Here is an 18,009-nt window from a genome sequence, read left to right as displayed (position 1 = left end):
AAGTTTTAGAAGGATTAGGAATCATCTCATTACATTAGACAAAGTAACAGTTATTGGTTTCTGATTTACAAAGCCACACACTAACAAATAAAAGGATAAGAAAAACACTACATAAGCCTAAAAGAACATTTGCAAAATGTAATTCATACATTTTTTTTTATAAAAGTAAACCCCACAAATCCCACAATCTTCTGCAGTATGGCTCTAAATGAAAACATGGCAGGTTAGATCTCGATATTCCTTAAAGAGCATATGACACAACAGTTACAACAATTGTTACATTTCAGTATATTGTCATAGGAGTTTTGCATAAATGATGTCTCTTAAGTATATCTTAATTAGTATACTTATTTATTTATTTTTACTGTGTCCCTCTGCATCAGCAAGTGTTATAAACAATACTTTCCTATACAGTTAAAAAAAGGAATGCTTATGTATACTGGGCTAACATTTTGCCTTTTTGGCATACCTTGGACCAGTATGCATCAGCACGCATACTACATGTATGGTGGTCTTCTGGGCCCATCAGAGCCAAATTTGGAAGAATATTCCTGATGTATGCTTCTAATGTGTATGGAATTGAGATGTGAACAAAGCTTAATTTCTATAGTCTCACTGAGCCATTTTTCTGAAAATGTTACTCAAGAGTAAATTACTTTAAGGCTCTTATTATTTCTGAACAAGTTTCAGGGCTTATACAAACAATATACCTGGTTTTGTACAGGGTTGCATTGCTACACTGTAGTCTTCCTTACTCTGCCCTTCACCTTGCCTAACAAAACAGTTTTACCTCCCTCATGTCCTCTGTGTCGGATAACTGGCTTCCTATTTCAAAATTAAAACTGATAACATCCACCATTAAATCCTCGTCCAGTCCTCCAGGATTACTGACTCCATTCAGTGCTACATCTCCAGGCTCCTCTCTTCCAGGCTCCTTTCCCCCTCTTGCTCCAGTGCATTCATGTCTTCACTGCCCTCGCTTTTTGAACAGTGGCACAGTGATAATGGATCAGTTAATGGCTTTCCCCAAACTGTTCCATAAAGTTAAAAAGCATACCATTGCCTACAACGTGCATAAAATAAGAAGCATCATCCAAACCCTGAAAAACAACCCTTTATCATTATTCCACTTCCACCAAATTTTACAATAAGCAACGACTCATAACATATGTTACGCCGAGCGCTCCGGGTCCCTGCTCCTCCCCGGAGCGCTCGCGCCGTTCTCCTCTATGCAGCGCCCCGGTCGGACCCGCTGACCGGGAGTGCTGCACTGACATTCACGATGGGGATGCGATTCGCATAGCGGGACGCGCCCGCTTGCGAATCGCATACCAAGCCACTTACCCGTCCTGGTCCCCGGCTATCATGTTCTGGCGCGCGCGGCTCCGCTCTCTAGGGCCCGCGCGCGCCAGCTCTCTAAGATTTAAAGGGCCAGTGCACCAGTGATTGGTGCCTGGCCCAATCAGTCTGATTAGCTTCCACCTGCTCCCTGTCCATATAACCTCACTTCCCCTGCACTTCCTGGCCGAATCTTGTTGCATTTGTGCCTAGAGAAAGCTACTACTGTGTTTACCATTACTGTGTTCCTGACCTCCTGCTATTACTATTGACTACGAACCTTGCCGCCTGCCCCGACCTTCTGCTACGTCTGACCTTGCTTCTGCCTAGTCCTTCTGTCCCACGCCTTCTCAGCAGTCAGCGAGGTTGAGCCATTGCCGGTGGATACGACCTGGTTGCTACCGCCGCAGCAAGACCATCCCGCTTTGCGGCGGGCTCTGGTGAAAACCAGTAGCAACCCTAGAACCGGTCCACCGACACGGTCCACGCCAATCCTTCGCTGACACAGAGGATCCACATCCAGCTAGCCGAATCATAACAGTAGATCCTGCCATGGATCCCTCTGACGAGCCGCTGCCAAGTATCGCTGACATATCCACGGTGGTCGCCCAGCAATCCCGACTGATCGCCCAACAAGGTCACCAGCTGTCGCACTTGACCACCATGTTACAGCAACTTCAGTCACAGCTACAGCAGCTGCTACAGCAGCAACCATCTCCTCCGCCGGCTCCTGCACCTCCTCCGCAGCGAGCGGCCGCTCCTAACCTCCGCGTGTCCCTGCCGGACAAATTTGATGGGGACTCTAGACTCTGCCGTGGTTTCCTGTCACAATGTTCCCTACATTTGGAGATGTTGTCGGACCAATTTCCTACAGAACGGTCGAAGGTGGCTTTCGTGGTTAGTCTCCTGTCTGGGAAGGCTCTGTCATGGGCCACACCACTCTGGGACTGCGATGATCCTGTCACCGCCACTGTACAGTCCTTCTTCACTGAGGTTCACAGTGTCTTCGAGGAACCAGCCCGAGCTTCTTTTGCCGAAACTGCCTTGCTAAACCTGGTCCAGGGTAGTTCTTATGTAGGCGAATACGCCATCCAATTTTGTACCCTCGCCTCTGAATTATCTTGGAACAACGAGGCTCTCTGTGCGACCTTTAAAAAAGACCTATCCAGTAACATCAAAGATGTGCTGGCCGCACGAGAAATTCCTGCCAACCTGCATGAACTTATCCATTTGGCCACCCGCATTGACATGCGTTTTTCTGAAAGACACCGGGAGCTCCGCCAGGAAAAAGACCTTGATCCCTGGGCACCTCTCTCACAGTATCCTTTGCAATCTACCCCTGTGCCTCCCGCCGAGGAGGCTATGCAAGTGGATCGGTCTCGCCTGACCCTTGAAGAGAGGTCTCGCCATAGAGATAAAAATTTATGTCTGTACTGCGCTAGTACCGAACATTTCTTGGTGGATTGTCCTATTCGTCCTCCACGTCTGGGAAACGCACGCACCCAGCTCACGTGGGTGTGGCGTCTCTTGGTACGAAGTCTGCTTCTCCATGTCTCACTGTGCCCATGCGGATTTCTCCTTCTGCCAACTCCTCCTTCTCAGCCGTGGCCGTCTTGGACTCTGGTTCTTCTGGAAATTTTATTCTGACCTCTTTGCTTGATAGGTTCTGCATCCCGGTAACCCGTCTCGTCAAGCCGCTCTACATTTCTTCGGTCAACGGAGTGAAGTCGCACTGCACTGTGCGTTACCGCACAGAGCCCCTGCTTATGAGCATTGGACTGCATCAAGAGAAAATAGAATTTTTGGTCCTGCCCAACTGCACCTCTGAAGTCCTCCTCGGTCTGCCATGGCTCCAGCATCATTCTCCCACCCTTTACTGAACCACCGGGGAGATTAAGAATTGGGGTCCTGCTTGCCGCAAGAAATGCCTCACGTCTGCTCCCAGCCCCGTCTGTCGGGCCTCAGTGTCTCCTCCTGTGCCTGGTCTCCCCAAGGCCTATCAGGACTGTGCCGTGCCTCCTCATAGCCCCCGTCCTGGTGACACTCTGCCCTGTGACATGCTTCTTCCTCTGCCCCCCTTCCCCATTCCTTCTGAACTACCTGCCGCTGGTGTAGCTACCCAGGACTTCTTTTTCCAGAAGGAGACTCAAGAGGCGTCCCCTATGTTCTTGTCTCTTTTGAAGGGACAAGGAGACAAAAAGAGGGGGAGACCTAAGGGGGGGTACTGTTACGCCGAGCACTCCGGGTCCCTGCTCCTCCCCTGAGCGCTCGCGGCGTTCTCCTCTATGCAGCGCCCCGGTCGGACCCGCTGACCAGGAGCGCTGCACTGACATTCACGATGGGGATGCGATTCGCATAGCGGGACGCGGCCGCTCGCGAATCGCATCCCAAACCACTTACCCGTCCCGGTCCCCTGCTATCATGTTCTGGCATGCGTGGCTCCGCTCTCTAGGGTGCGCGCGCGCCAGCTCTCTAAGATTTAAAGGGCCAGTGCACCAGTGATTGGTGCCTGGCCCAATCAGTCTGATTAGCTTCCACCTGCTCCCTGTCCATATAACCTCACTTCCCCTGCACTTCCTGGCCGGATCTTGTTGTCTTTGTGCCTAGAGAAAGGTACTACTGTGTTTACCATTACTGTGTTCCTGACCTCCTGCTATTACTATTGACTACGAACCTTGCCGTCTGCCCCGACCTTCTGCTACGTCTGACCTTGCTTCTGCCTAGTCCTTCTGTCCCACGCCTTCTCAGCAGTCAGCGAGGTTGAGCCGTTGCCGGTGGATACGACCTGGTTGCTACCGCCGCAGCAAGACCATCCCGCTTTGCGGCGGGCTCTGGTGAAAACCAGTAGCAACCCTAGAACCGGTCCACCGACACGGTCCACGCCAATCCCTCGCTGACACAGAGGATCCACATCCAGCTAGCCGAATCATAACAACATAAAGGTTGGTGGTGGCCTCTGTGAGTCATAGAGTGTTATATGTATGTCCTATTAGTACATTTATATTCATAACAATATCAGGGAAAATATTAAAAAGTGTCACTTAAATACTTTAAAAAAATGTGTTTATATTTAGTGAGTTTAGCTAAGTAGAGATGAGCAAATAATGTCCGGTCAGAGGCAGTGACACAATCCAATTGCAGGGCTTCTCATGCTTTTTATTCTCCAAAAACGGAATACAACTGTATTCACGTTGGCACACAATGAAACAAAACCTGCCTGTCCAGCACAACCTAAACACTTCAAGTGGCCCTTAATATACAAGTGTCTTACTATAGGCCACTCGACAAAGTAAACTTTAAAGGTGTTACCTCGCACCACTAGCATTTGTCACAAAGTCTGCTTTTTGAAGCTACAACCTTCCAGAGTACCTGTGCTGATCAGGGCTCGTCTACAAACCTGGCGTGGACCAGGAAGCAGAATTTTTCACTGTTGACTTTCCCTGACATCAGCCTCAATTACAGGGAGAATACAGTCCATTGACATCCACTGCAGAGCTGATCTAAAGCTGCTTAGACCCAGCTCCTGCAGCTATTCGGCAGCTAGCTATCACATGGTCTCCAGGGAAAGAAGCAAGTAGCCTCATAGCACACAGTTTCCTTGAGGTTATAACTAGAGTTATAGGGTGGAAAGGGTAATGTGTAGGAAATTCTTCTATGCTGCCATAAATAAGTATGAAAAGGCATGCTAGTCATTACTGGGGCTTCTGAATTACAGATGGCCATCCCTGATAAAAGATACGACTGCAGGAACTGCAGGAAAAAAAAATACAAGAAGAAAAATAGTAGAGCAAGAATATTTCTTTTACCTTTTCATTCCACCTAATTTCCTCATAGGTTGTAAGCTCCTTGTTAATCAAGTTGTTATTATGTAATGTCTGGTTTCATCTGTACATACAAACACTGGATTGTAAAGTGCTGCAGAATATGCTAGTGCTATACAAATAATGATTATTATTATTATTATTATCAGGAGTAAGATAGCTGCTGCATGTATTGAGGATACTCTAGTCAGATTCATACGTTTTGCATGAAAGTACATGTGAAATTTCCTAGTTATATATTCATGTTGCTTCGATTTCCAATTAAGTAAAAACTATTTATCTTTATTTAGGGAGACAAAGGATTGTCTGGTTTCAAAGGAGAAAAGGTAAAGAATAAAGCTGAACATCAGTGAAATCTATGGATCTACCAAGGTGACTTTGTGGCTAATAGAACAAGAAGCATAAGATCAGTGGTGAAACAACACTGCACCATTTTTTCATTTTTTGGTTGGTCACGGCAAGCAAAAGTTGAATGGGAAAACAATATGTCCCTGCATTGATCTTAATATTCAATATATTGTAATTCTCTCATACAGGGTGACCCTATGATTTTATATGGAACTCCAGGATTAAAAGGAAGCAAAGGAGAACCGGTAAATTATTCTGTTTCATTTAATTTAATTGATTAAAAAGTATTACTATTCTTGTTTGCTAAGAACTTAATTCCTCTGAAAATTGGAGTCACACAAAATTTCTAACCATCCAACAGCAATTGCAGTGAGATCAACAGGGCTGGTGCACTGATTTTTGCCACCCTAGGCGAAAGCGAATTTTGCCGCCCTTGACCCCGCCCATTGGCTCTACTCTTTGACACACTCCACCTTACTACTGGGGTGACACACTGTAACAAACCTCCTCCCCATGTAATCTTCTTACTACTGGGGTGACACACTGTAACAAACCTCCTTCTCATGTAATCACCTACTACTGGGGTGACACACTGTAACAAACCCCCTCCTCATGCAACGCTGGTTCTGGCAGGGTGGGTGCTACGGATGAGCGGTGGGTGCTTCAGATGCTAATTTTCTTGCAAAGGGCAGAGCGGCACCCCATCAAGAGGGCGCTCTAGGCGGCTGCCTATTTTGCCTTTAGGCAGAATCCCTCTCTATTAATCCCTTGGCCCAATTGGTATCGGAATGTTATGGGCACATGAGCTGCACAAAGACCATTTGAAGCAGTTGTCAGCTGTATATTTCATAATGTATGTTGGCTTCATGTGCTTACTCTAACACTAGTCCCACAGTGTCTTTCCTCTTATTGTGGCTGTCAGCCTGGCAGAAAGCTTCATCATTTTGTCTACCCTCTACTTGCCTATGTGCAGTGCCTACATGATGCTGGATTAGTATACACGACTTCAGTGAGCATGCTCAGATACCAGGAATCTATATTACATTTGTGTGGTGGTACTACTGACATCAGGCTATCTTTGGAATTTAACTTATTCCTCAGCGGGTATAATTACAGCTGGTACTGTGTGACTATTTACACAAGTTGCTCCACCCCAATGTCTAGTCCAGAATAATTTTTAAAACTTCATTTTTTGCACTATTTCTTATTAGACAGCATAACTATAAGTATGATAGGAGATCCAGGGCCGGCTCTGCCTATAGGCAAAATAGGTGGCCACTTGGTGCGCCCTCTTGATAAGGGGGTGCCACTCTGACTGCCACAAGAAAGTTACAACCAGCATCTGAACCACTCATTCAGCCAGCATAGGGCGTTTCAAAGGGCAAGCCAATGGGCGGAGTCAAGAGGGCGACAAAATTAGCTTTTGCCTTGGGTTACAAAAATCTTTGCACCAGCCATGAGGAGAGCATTAAAGGGGTACTCCCGTGGAAAACTTTTTTTTATTTAATCAACTGGTGCCAGAAATTTAAACAGATTTGTAAATCACTACACTGATTGATATTCAATTTCACATGCTGTTGTGCAAACGGAACAGACAACAGGTGGAAATTATAGGCAATTAGCAAGACACCCCCAATAAAGGAGTGGTTCTTCAGGTGGTGACCACAAATCACTTCTCAGTTCCTATGCTTCCTGGCTGATGTTTTGGTCACTTTTGAATGCTGGCGGTGCTTTCACTCTAGTGGTTGCATGAGACGGAGTCTACAACCCACACAAGTGGCTCAGGTAGTGCAGCTCATCGAGGATGGCACATCCATGCGAGCTGTGGCAAGAAGGTTTGCCATGTCTGTCAGCGTAGTGTCCAGAGCATGGAGGCGCTACCTGTAGACAGGCCAGTACATCAGGAAACATGGAGGAGGCTGTAGGAGGGCAAGAACCCAGCAGCAGGACCACTACCTCCGCCTTGGTGCAAGGAGGAGCAGGAGGAGCAGTGCCAGAGCCCTGCAAAATGAACTTCAGCAGGCCTTAAATGTGCATGTGTCCACTCAAACGGTCAGAAAGAGACTCCATGAGGGTGGTATAAGGGCCCGACGTCCACAGGTGGGGGTTGTGCTTACAGCCCAACACCGTGCAGGACATTTGGCATTTGCCAGAGAACACCAAGACTGTGCTCTTCACAGATGAAAGCAGGTTCACACTGAGCACATGTGACAGACGTGACAAAGTCTGGAGACGCTGTGGAGAATGTTCTGCTGCCTGCAACATCCTCCAGCATAACCAATTTGGCGGTGGGTCACTAATAGTGTGGGGTGGCATTTCTTTGGGGGGCCGCACAGCCCTCCATGTGCTTGCCAGAGGTAGGCTGACTGCCATTAGGTACCAAGATGAGATCCTCAGACCCCTTGTGAGACCATATGCTGGTGCGGTTGGTTGGAGTGTGTCAGCAGTCCCTGCAAGAGGAAGGCATTGATGCTATCGACTGGCCTGCCCATTCCCCAGACCTGAATCCGATTGAGCACATCTGGTACATCATGTCTCGCTCCATCCACCAATGCCACGCTGCACCACAGACTTTCCAGAGTTGGCGGATGCTTTAGTCCAGGTCTGGGACGACATCCCTCAGATGACCATCCGCCACCTCATCAGGAGCATGCCCAGGTGTTGTAGGGAGGTCATGGGCAGGTGGAGGCCACACACACTACTGAGCCTCATTTTGACTTGTTTTAAGGACATTACATCAAAGTTGGATCAGCCTGTAGTGTGGTTTTCCACTTTGATTTTGAGTGTGATTCCATATACAGACCTCTATGGGTTGATACATTTGATTTCCATTGATAATTTTTGTGTGATTTTGTTGTCAGGACATTCAACTATGTAAAGACGAAAGTATTTTAATACAATTAGTTCATTCATTCAGATCTAGGATGTGTTATCTTAGTGTTCCCTTTATTTTTTTGAGCAGTGTATTACTTTGAGACAGAGCTGCTTTTTTCCCTCAATACTTTGAACAATAAATTGAATGGTTATTAAGATGGGCATAGCTTTTAAATGTAAAGATAAGTTCTGTATCATTTGTTTATGACAAGAAAAAGGCTAAATGCAAACTTTTTTTGTAGGGGGTTAGAGGACATCCAGGTTTTGATGGTGATAAAGGTGAAAAAGGAGAAGATGGACCACCAGGAGAGAAGGTAAATATGTTTGCTTCACATAGATATTAGGGGGCCTCACATACAGTACTATGTCTCCCCCTTATCATAGTGAATTTTTATATATTTTCCCATACATAAGACATGCTTAAAAATATCAGTTTTCATTTATTTTTTATTTCTATTAAATGTGAAAAATCACAGCCAGAAAAAATTTCCTAAATCACTCCTTCCTCCCATGTTGACTTAAAAACAAACCCCCCTTGAGAAGGACATATTTTCCTAATAATAGGGAAAACATAATTTTCTGACTGTAATGTCAAATCCATCTTTCGTTATCTGGTGCCCATGGTGCTTATGCACCCGTGAGCCATCAGTATAAATGTACATGGTAATATGTTTCATGTGTGATGAATTGAAATAAAACATCTTCCAGCAATGAACATTTGTATCAAAATGTATCCTAAAGCCTTTGTAATTTATTAAGTGACATGTTACAAATTATTTTAGCTTTAACTCTTGATATTAGCACATATGATTTGTAATGAAATTAACTGTTTAATTACTTCTTCACAGGGTGTAAAGGGTGATGCTGGCTCTAAAGGATCTATGGGACTATTTGGTGCAAGGGGACCTGTGGGTCAGAAGGTACACAGAATGATTATAATAAGTATACTAAAAAGGAATAGATTTTCTAAGAAGGCAGTTTTCATACACCAGTCTAATGTAAAACTTTAGAAAAAAAAGAGAGGTACCATAAGCCTCTTGACTAATACCATAAAATGGTACATGATGAGTTAATATTAAATTGAATTGTGCTTCACATTAAAGATGAAATCTTTTTGCAAAGATAAAATAGAAATAATAATAACAGCCTCCTTACACAGGGCCCTTGTGGGGTGGTAATATATGAATCATGCAATGATGTACAAATAAAACAGAATAATAAAAACAATATAAACCGCTATATAGATGTAACAGTCCACTAATCCGACATTTGACAGACCGGTATAATTCACTTTCCGTGATATAAGGATTGCAGTCCGTCTCAATATCTGATATATGTTCAGATTATGATAGAAAGCACCATTTATATTTACCAGCTTTAGAAGATGAAGGTAAGATAGTTCGTAATATAGAACCGTAATGCTAGATGTCTGGGAGGTAGATGGCATATGTGACCAAGGCTGTGTTGCAGCGCTGGCGTGCGCTGAAGTGGCTGGCCTGGTTGCCGCAGGCCGATGGGAAGCTGCTTGTCTCGGAGGTAGATGGATTTACTCCGGAGATGGAAGCAGCCTCGTGGAGAATACCTCAGCGTCTGACGTCAGCCAGGTAAGGAAAGTTCGGCAAAGTTGAATGCTGGATTTGAAGAGCTTGAAGGAATAATATACAGTTGTAGCTGTCCTTCACAATGGTGGTTATTTCGGATATAGTGGATTGCGGTATTCCTCTATTCTCTAGACGCGTTTCAGGGTACTTTATAAAATGACCCTTTCCTCAGGAAAGAACTGAGGAAAGGGTCGTTTTATAAAGTACCCTGAAACGCGTCTAGAGAATAGAGGAATACCGCAATCCACTATATCCGAAATAACCACCATTGTGAAGGACAGCTACAACTGTATATTATTCCTTCAAGCTCTTCAAATCCAGCATTCCACTTTGCCGAACTTTCCTTACCTGGCTGACGTCAGACAATGAGGTATTCTCCACGAGGCTACTTCCATCTCTGGAGTAAATCCATTTACCTCCGAGACAAGTGGCTTCCCATCGGCCTGCGGCAACCAGGTCTGTCGCTTCAGCGCACGCCAGCGCTGCAAGACAGCATCGGTCACATATGCCATCTACCTCCCGGACATCTAGCATTATGGTTCTATATTATGAACTACCTTACCTTCATCTTCTAAAGCTGGTAAATATAAATGGTGCTTTCTATCATAATCTGAACATATATCAGATATTGAGACGGACTGCAATCCTTATATCACGGAAAGTGAACTATACCGGTCTGTCAAATGTCGGATTAGTGGACTGTTACATCTATATAGCGGTTTATATTGTTTTTATTATTCTGTTTTATTTTTACATCATTGCATGATTTATATATTACCTCCCCACAAGGGTGCTGTGTAAGGAGGCTGTTATTATTATTACTATTTTATCTTTGCAAAAACATTTTTTTTTAAAATAAATCTCTTTTTCATCTTTAATGTGAAGCACAATTTTATTTAATATTAACTCATCTTTTACCATTTTATAGTATTAGTCTAGAGGCTTATGGTACCTCTCTTTTTTTCTCTACATTTCTGACAAATTGTACTTTTTAGGTGTAAGTACTATCCATTTAGCCTCGACAAATTTTTTTTGTGAGCTGCACAATATCCAATTTTTCTTAATGTAAAACTTTGCCCATGTTTGCTGCGTTGGATTTAATAAGAGGGGCATTGTGTCAATAGTCACCAAATGTTTATAAAAATTTGAGGTTTGGCCAAAAATTATGCAACTTCATATAGTCTGTACCTAGCGCACACATCCACCCCCACCCAGTTTATTTTATTATATTTTTATTAAAAATAATTTGATGCTTCATTTAGAGTGTAATAGAATACAATTTAAGTATCACCAGCTCCCTCTTTAAAATTGTGGTTTTTGAGTCCCAACTCTATAGCTAACAAGGTTTTGGCATAGTTTACAAGCTGGAAAATGTTTTAGAATAACCGAATTCTTAACAGGCAGATTTTGTAGCTACTGATACATTGTATGTTTGTTTTCTCATAAAAGGGTGAACCTGGTGAACCTGGGCTTCCTGGAAGTGCAGTAAGTAGCCATGCTTGTTTGTTTATATATTTTTCACTTATGTTCAATAGCATTTATTTTGACCTCTTCAGACATAGCAAGTTTGCTAAATCATTTGATTTATAGGCTGATTGAGCATATTAAATGGTCACTGTCACAACTGGTCATAACTTTGTAAATAGTTTAAATTTACCAAATATAAATCCTTATCACAGAAAAAAAAACTAAAGTCTTGGCCAATAGGTGTCTCACTTCCCTGCAAAGAAGGAAAGGAAGTCCAGGTGTGAGTACTGTTGGCAAACAACCCAGCTCTGGTCTCACCCCCAAAAATGTAGAGAATGAGAAAAAGCTGTGCACTTTGGAGGGACTCTCAAAAGCTCAGTAACAGGAGTTAAAGCCCAAATACTACATTATTACTACTCTGAAGGTTTAGTAACCAATAAAACCATGCACGTTTTTAAGATTCCTTGGAAAGCACAGGTAAAATATGCTTTACGGGTGGGCTCACAGGGAACGGATCTGCAGCATATGTTGTGCTGCGGATCCACCGATGATGGACCCTACAGTGTGCCTCCAGTTGAACCTGGCTGCTAATAGCGGCAGGTACAAGTGGGACCTAAAGCCAGCAACACATGCACTGTGTACACGCGCACATCTCGGCTACTCTTGGCCTAGCTCAGGTAGTAGGGGGAACGCCCACGATGTCTGTGAGTACATTGCACATGAGTGCGGCGACTTGCAGATCGCTGTGTGTCTGCTCGTAGTGGTGGATTGCTGCCAAAGCAGGCTGGAGCCACAGACCGAAGATCCAACAGCATGGAGGAAGGTAGGGACCCTCTGACCGTCAGTTAAGGTGATCAGGACACCTCGATTTCCCCGCGGTGGACCTAAGCACTCATTGCAACCAACCGGCAACATTAAGTTGCTGGCTTTAAGTCCCACGTTTATCTTTGATTGCAGGATGATCTAAAGGGTTAATAGCCACTGCAGGCTATTAGCTGCAGTCCCTGGCTGTTGATTCCAGCTGGGGGCCTAGTGGGATGACATCACAATCCCTCTTTGTAGCTGCTCCCCCCCCTTGCCAGGACATACCCATACGCCCTGGGGAGGAAAATGGTTAAATCTTTGCTCCTCTAATTTAAGCTAAATCCTCTTGTGGTAGTTTTTCTTCTTTTAAATATACTCTCCTCCTTTATTGTGTTTGTCCCCTTTGTGTATTAAAAGTTCAATCATATCCCCTCTGCCTTTACTTTCTTTCAAGCTTTAAAGGGGTATTCCAGGAAAATATATATCAACTGGCTGCAGAAAGTTAAACAGATTTGTAAATTACTTCTATTAAAAAATCTTAATCCTTTCAGTACTTATGAGCTTCTGAAGTTAAGGTTGTTCTTTTCTGTCTAAATCCTCTCTGATGACACCTGTCTTGGGAAACGCCCAGTTTAGAAGAGGTTTGCTATTGGGATTTGCTTCTAAACTGGGGGTTTCCCGAGACAGGTGTCATCAGGGAGGATTTAGACAGAAAAGAACAACCTTAACTTCAGAAGCTCATAAGTACTGAAAGGATTAAGATTTTTTAATAGAAGTAATTTACAAATCTGTTTAACTTTCTGGAGCCAGTTGATATATAAAAAAAAAGTTTTTTTCCTGGAGTATCCTTTTAACCTTTCCTGTTAAAGGGGTATTCTGGTGGAAAACATTTTTTTTTTATCAACTGGTGCCAGAAAGTTAAACAGATTTGTAAATTACTTCTATTTAAAAATCTTAATCCTTCCAGTACTTATCAGCTGCTGTATGCTCCAGAGGAAGTTCTTTTCTTTTTTAATTTCTTTTCTGTCTGACCACAGTGCTCTCTGATGACACCTCTGTCCGTGTCTGGAACTGTCCAGAGCAGGATAGGTTTGCTATGGTGATTTGCTCCTGTTCTGGACAGTTCCTGACACGGACAGAGGTGTCAGCAGAGAGCACTGTGGTCAGACAGAAAAGAAAGCCATTGAGCTGGTCTGGGCGACAGTGCCGGAGCATCCCGGTACACCTGCTCCTCCATGTAGCCATCCATTCCTACCAATGGACTGCCTGATAAGAATAGATACTACACTTGATCTTAGCCAAAGGCCTAGAGACATGTATGTGAGCTATGTGCAGTGGATTATTTTTTCTGGTATATTATAAATGTTGCTGCCCATTTTCTCATTATGTCTCATGTCACTGCTATCACTGCTATCAAATTATTATTATTTTTTTTCATCAAATATTGGGAGAATGTACCTGGGATGTTGCATAACAATAATCCAGAAATACAACCACAGCTCTATTTAGCCCTGTGTTTTCTAATGTTGCCACTGAATTTCACACACACAATGTTTTAGATGATGTGAGACTTTTGCCAACTGACCATCTTTGTCCTTTATGTGAACATACTAATATTGTGTCTCCTCTTCTGTGGCTACAATTTAAAATGATCCATGAAACTAATAAATGTTTTCTGGCCCAATGTGAGGCATCACAGGATATGTCACTGGCAAACACATAGCCTGGGCAACCTGTACATTTGCACAAGGACCAGAGGGGAGGGGTTGACTATCCTAGAGAAAATAGCTTGTAGCAGGACCCTGACCAGTGCACAAGGGCCATGAAGAGTGTACCACTCTGGTTGGATTGGGGGGGGGGGGGGGGGGGGTTGTCTCTGTATCTGTGGAATTTTACCTGCTGGTCAGCATTGGGATGTGGTATCTACAGCGGTGATTAAAGTATTTTACTAAAAAGTGTATAGTGGGGGGATATATTCTATAGTGTATGAATGATGTGTGTGTGGCACCTGTCTGAAGTGTGTGCGGGGTACACTTGTATGATGTGTATATCCAGTGTGTGTGTGATGTGCTTATTTGTTTTGTGTGCTGCACTTATCTTGATCTACACAGTTTACCCAATGTGTGTGCTGTGCTTGCCTGATTTGTATGTATCCAATGTGTGATGAGTTTCCTATGATGGATGTTCTAATAAACTGTATATGCGTCATTTGTCTGACGTATGTGTTGCGTACACCTGATGTGTGTGCAACATGTATTTGTGATGATGTGTGCCACACATGGGAGGGGGCCTCAAACAAATTTATTGTACAAGGGCCTTTTGCGCATAGTGTCAATGCCTGGCATATGTAGTTGCCAAGGCTACTTGCTGCAGATAATGATTTCTACAAAAAAGAGGGCAGACAGAAACATGAATACTTTCTAAAAAGCAGTTCCAAGTTGCATGGGGGAATGTAAAAGAGCATTGTAATAACGTAGGCTAAGTTAAAGACTTACCGTATATACTCGAGTATAAGCCGACCCGAGTATAAGCCGAGACCCCTAATTTCAACCCAAAATTCCAGGAAAAGTTATTGACTCGAGTATAAGCCTAGGGTGGGAAATACCTCATCCCCCCCTGTCATCATCCAGACCCGTCATTAACATCCTCATCATCCCCTTGTCATCATCCCACACATCCCCTTATCATCCCCCCTTCATCATCCCCTTGTCATCATCCCACACATCCCCCCTTCATCATCCCCTTGTCATCATCCCACACATCCCCTTATCCCACACATCCCCCCTTCATCATCCCCTTGTCATCATCCCATACATCCCCTTATCCCACACATCCCCCCTTCATCATCCCCTTGTCATCATCCCACACATCCCCCCTTCATCATCCCCTTGTCATCATCCCACACATCCCCTTATCATCCCACACATCCCCCCTTCATCATCCCCTTGTAATCATCCCACACCCCCCCCTTCATCATCCCCACCCCCCCTTCATCATCCCCACACCCCCCCCCCCCCCCTTCATCATCCTCTTCTCATCATTCGCCCTCAGTGGTCTTCAACCTGCGGACCTCCAGAGGTTTCAAAACTACAACTCCCAGCAAGCCCGGGCAGCCATCGGCTGTCCGGGCTTGCTGGGAGTTGTAGTTTTGAAACCTCCGGAGGTCCGCAGGTTGAAGACCACTGCGGCCTTCAACATGCGGACCTCCAGAGGTTTCAAAACTACAACTCCCAGCAAGCCCGGGCAGCCATCGGCTGTCCGGGCTTGCTGGGAGTTGTAGTTTTGAAACCTCCGGAGGTCCGCAGGTTGAAGACCACTGCGGCCTTCAACATGCGGACCTCCAGAGGTTTCAAAACTACAACTCCCAGCAAGCCCGGGCAGCCATCGGCTGTCCGGGCTTGCTGGGAGTTGTAGTTTTGAAACCTCCGGAGGTCCGCAGGTTGAAGACCACTGCGGCCTTCAACATGCGGACCTCCAGAGGTTTCAAAACTACAACTCCCAGCAAGCCCGGGCAGCCATCGGCTGTCCGGGCTTGCTGGGAGTTGTAGTTTTGAAACCTCCGGAGGTCCGCAGGTTGAAGACCACTGCGGCCTTCAACATCATCCAGCCCCCTCTCACCCCCTTTAGTTCTGAGTACTCACCTCCGCTCGGCGCTGGTCCGGTCCTGCAGGGCTGTCCGGTAAGGAGGTGGTCCGGTGAGGAGGTGGTCCGGGCTGCTATCTTCACCGGGGGCGCCTCTTCTCCGCGCTTCCGGCCCGGAATAGAGCCGTTGCCTTGACAACGACGCATCTGCGTCGTTGTCAAGGCAACGTGACTATTCTGAGGCCGGGCCCGAAGCGCTTAGAAGAGGCCTCCCCGGTGAAGATAGCAGCCCGGACCACCTCCTCACCGGACCACCTCCTTACCGGACAGCCCTGCAGGACCGGACCAGCGCCGAGCGGAGGTGAGTACTCAGAACTAAAGGGGGTGAGAGGGGGCTGGATGATGTTGAAGGCCGCAGTGGTCTTCAACCTGCGGACCTCCGGAGGTTTCAAAACTACAACTCCCAGCAAGCCCGGACAGCCGATGGCTGCCCTGGCTTGCTGGGAGTTGTAGTTTTGAAACCTCTGGAAGTCCGCAGGTTGAAGACCACTGCGGGTGGGGGAGTTCACTCGAGTATAAGCCGAGGGGGGTGTTTTCAGCACGAAAAATCGTGCTGAAAAACTCGGCTTATACTCGAGTATATACGGTACTCATCTGTTCTGAGGACAAGTTGAAACACAGAAAAACACAGAAAAAAAACTTCTATTTTACTACTGTATAACAAGGGAATTACAACTGTGATTTTTACATCAATTCAAACATTTTTTTTTTTTTTTTTACGTCAATGCTTATGTTATTTCTATCTGTAATTGCCTTTCTGGGATGCTTTTAGCTGCTTTTATTGTCCTGTACTTTGCTTCCTTAAATCTCAGAGGAAATACTCAATCAAAATACATTACAATAGCACCCTCATTCCGCAAATGGCTGGAGCTATATATGGTTACCTGCATGGAACACACATTTTTAAATACACAACATACTCTGTTAGAAAATACAAGCATATGGTGGAGGAACTAAGTGAAAGGAGGAGAAAGCCTGGTAACTGGCTAACATTAAACGCCTGAATGTAACTCTCTATTGTGACTCCTTTATATTCTCTTGAATGGCGCCCAAAAGACAATCGACATCCCCCAAGGCTTCACAAGGGGCAGCTTGGATCGAAAAAATGCTAAAACCATCTCCAAATGCCTTAAAAACTAGAAGTGCTAAAAACTCCCCAACTAATAAAGAAAGGGCAGGTTGTATGGGCACACATTATGCTGTGCTGCAGGAAGAACCGGGAGAGGAGGGGGGGACCTGCAGACAGACCCGCATGTATTAGAGACAATTTTCTCAGAAATTAAAACTTGCAATAAATCGCTTATGGACCTAAACCAACAAGTAGGGGGGGCTGGCATTAGAGATTTCGTTCCTTAGGGATGATATGCCTAAAGTCCGGGAAAGGGTGAAAATAGCAGAGAGAGTATTACCTGAAGTAGAGTCTAAAGTTAAAGTAATGAAAGAGAATGTTTGTAAACTGGATAAGGAAGTGTTGTTATGGAAAAAATAAATGTGTGGAGCTAGAAGATTGCTCTAGAATAAACAATACATGGCTGATAGGATTCCCAGAGGGTGTGGAGGAAAATGATACTAGAGCATTTTGTTATAAGTGGATTAGTGAAAATTATGGTCAGCAAAACTTTTCTTCCTCATTCATAATAGAGAGAGCACATAGAGGGCCCAGAAAAAGAAATATTTTCATCTTACCCAGCTGGAGTACCAGTATATATCCATGAGAGTGTCAATATGCAGGTGATTAGATCATGTATAGATATAAGGGGTAGATTTGTATACCTATATATACAAATGAGCATGACTAAAAAAATTGGGCATTCCTTTATGTCTCTCTCCCCCCCCCCCCCCCCCCCCCCCAATCTCACTAGAAGTACTAAAGGAACTTTTGAAATTTTCTAATGAGTTAGTTAATTGTCCAATGTTCAGATGTGGGGACTTAAACAGTGTGCCAAACCCTCATAGGGATATAAAATCCGGTAAAAAAAATTGTCAAGAAAGTGAACCCTCTAAAACTAAATTAACTAAATTTATGTAAACAGCATGTTTATTCACATGGGGGCAAGCCTCCAGCTGTTGAAAAACTACAACGCCCAGCATGCCCTTTGGCTGTCTGTGCATGC

At 44.7% G+C, this 18,009-nt stretch overlaps 1 protein-coding gene across 1 annotated transcript in view; it reads left to right on the top strand.

Moving 5' to 3' along the window:
• Positions 1–18,009, top strand: part of LOC130367428 (collagen alpha-1(VII) chain-like) — a 522,098-nt gene that overhangs the window by 357,998 nt on the left and 146,091 nt on the right. The window contains exons 83-87 of the mRNA XM_056569846.1: positions 5,450–5,485; positions 5,696–5,752; positions 8,624–8,695; positions 9,230–9,301; positions 11,432–11,467. Of these exons, the coding sequence (XP_056425821.1) occupies positions 5,450–5,485; positions 5,696–5,752; positions 8,624–8,695; positions 9,230–9,301; positions 11,432–11,467 (273 nt within the window). The remainder of the gene's footprint in view (positions 1–5,449; positions 5,486–5,695; positions 5,753–8,623; positions 8,696–9,229; positions 9,302–11,431; positions 11,468–18,009) is intronic.

Source organism: Hyla sarda, chromosome 4 (genome assembly GCF_029499605.1).
Source record: "Hyla sarda isolate aHylSar1 chromosome 4, aHylSar1.hap1, whole genome shotgun sequence".
NCBI lineage: Eukaryota > Metazoa > Chordata > Amphibia > Anura > Hylidae > Hyla > Hyla sarda.
The sequence above is the reverse complement of the archived record's forward strand: the minus strand, read 5'-3'. Positions and strand labels throughout refer to the sequence as shown.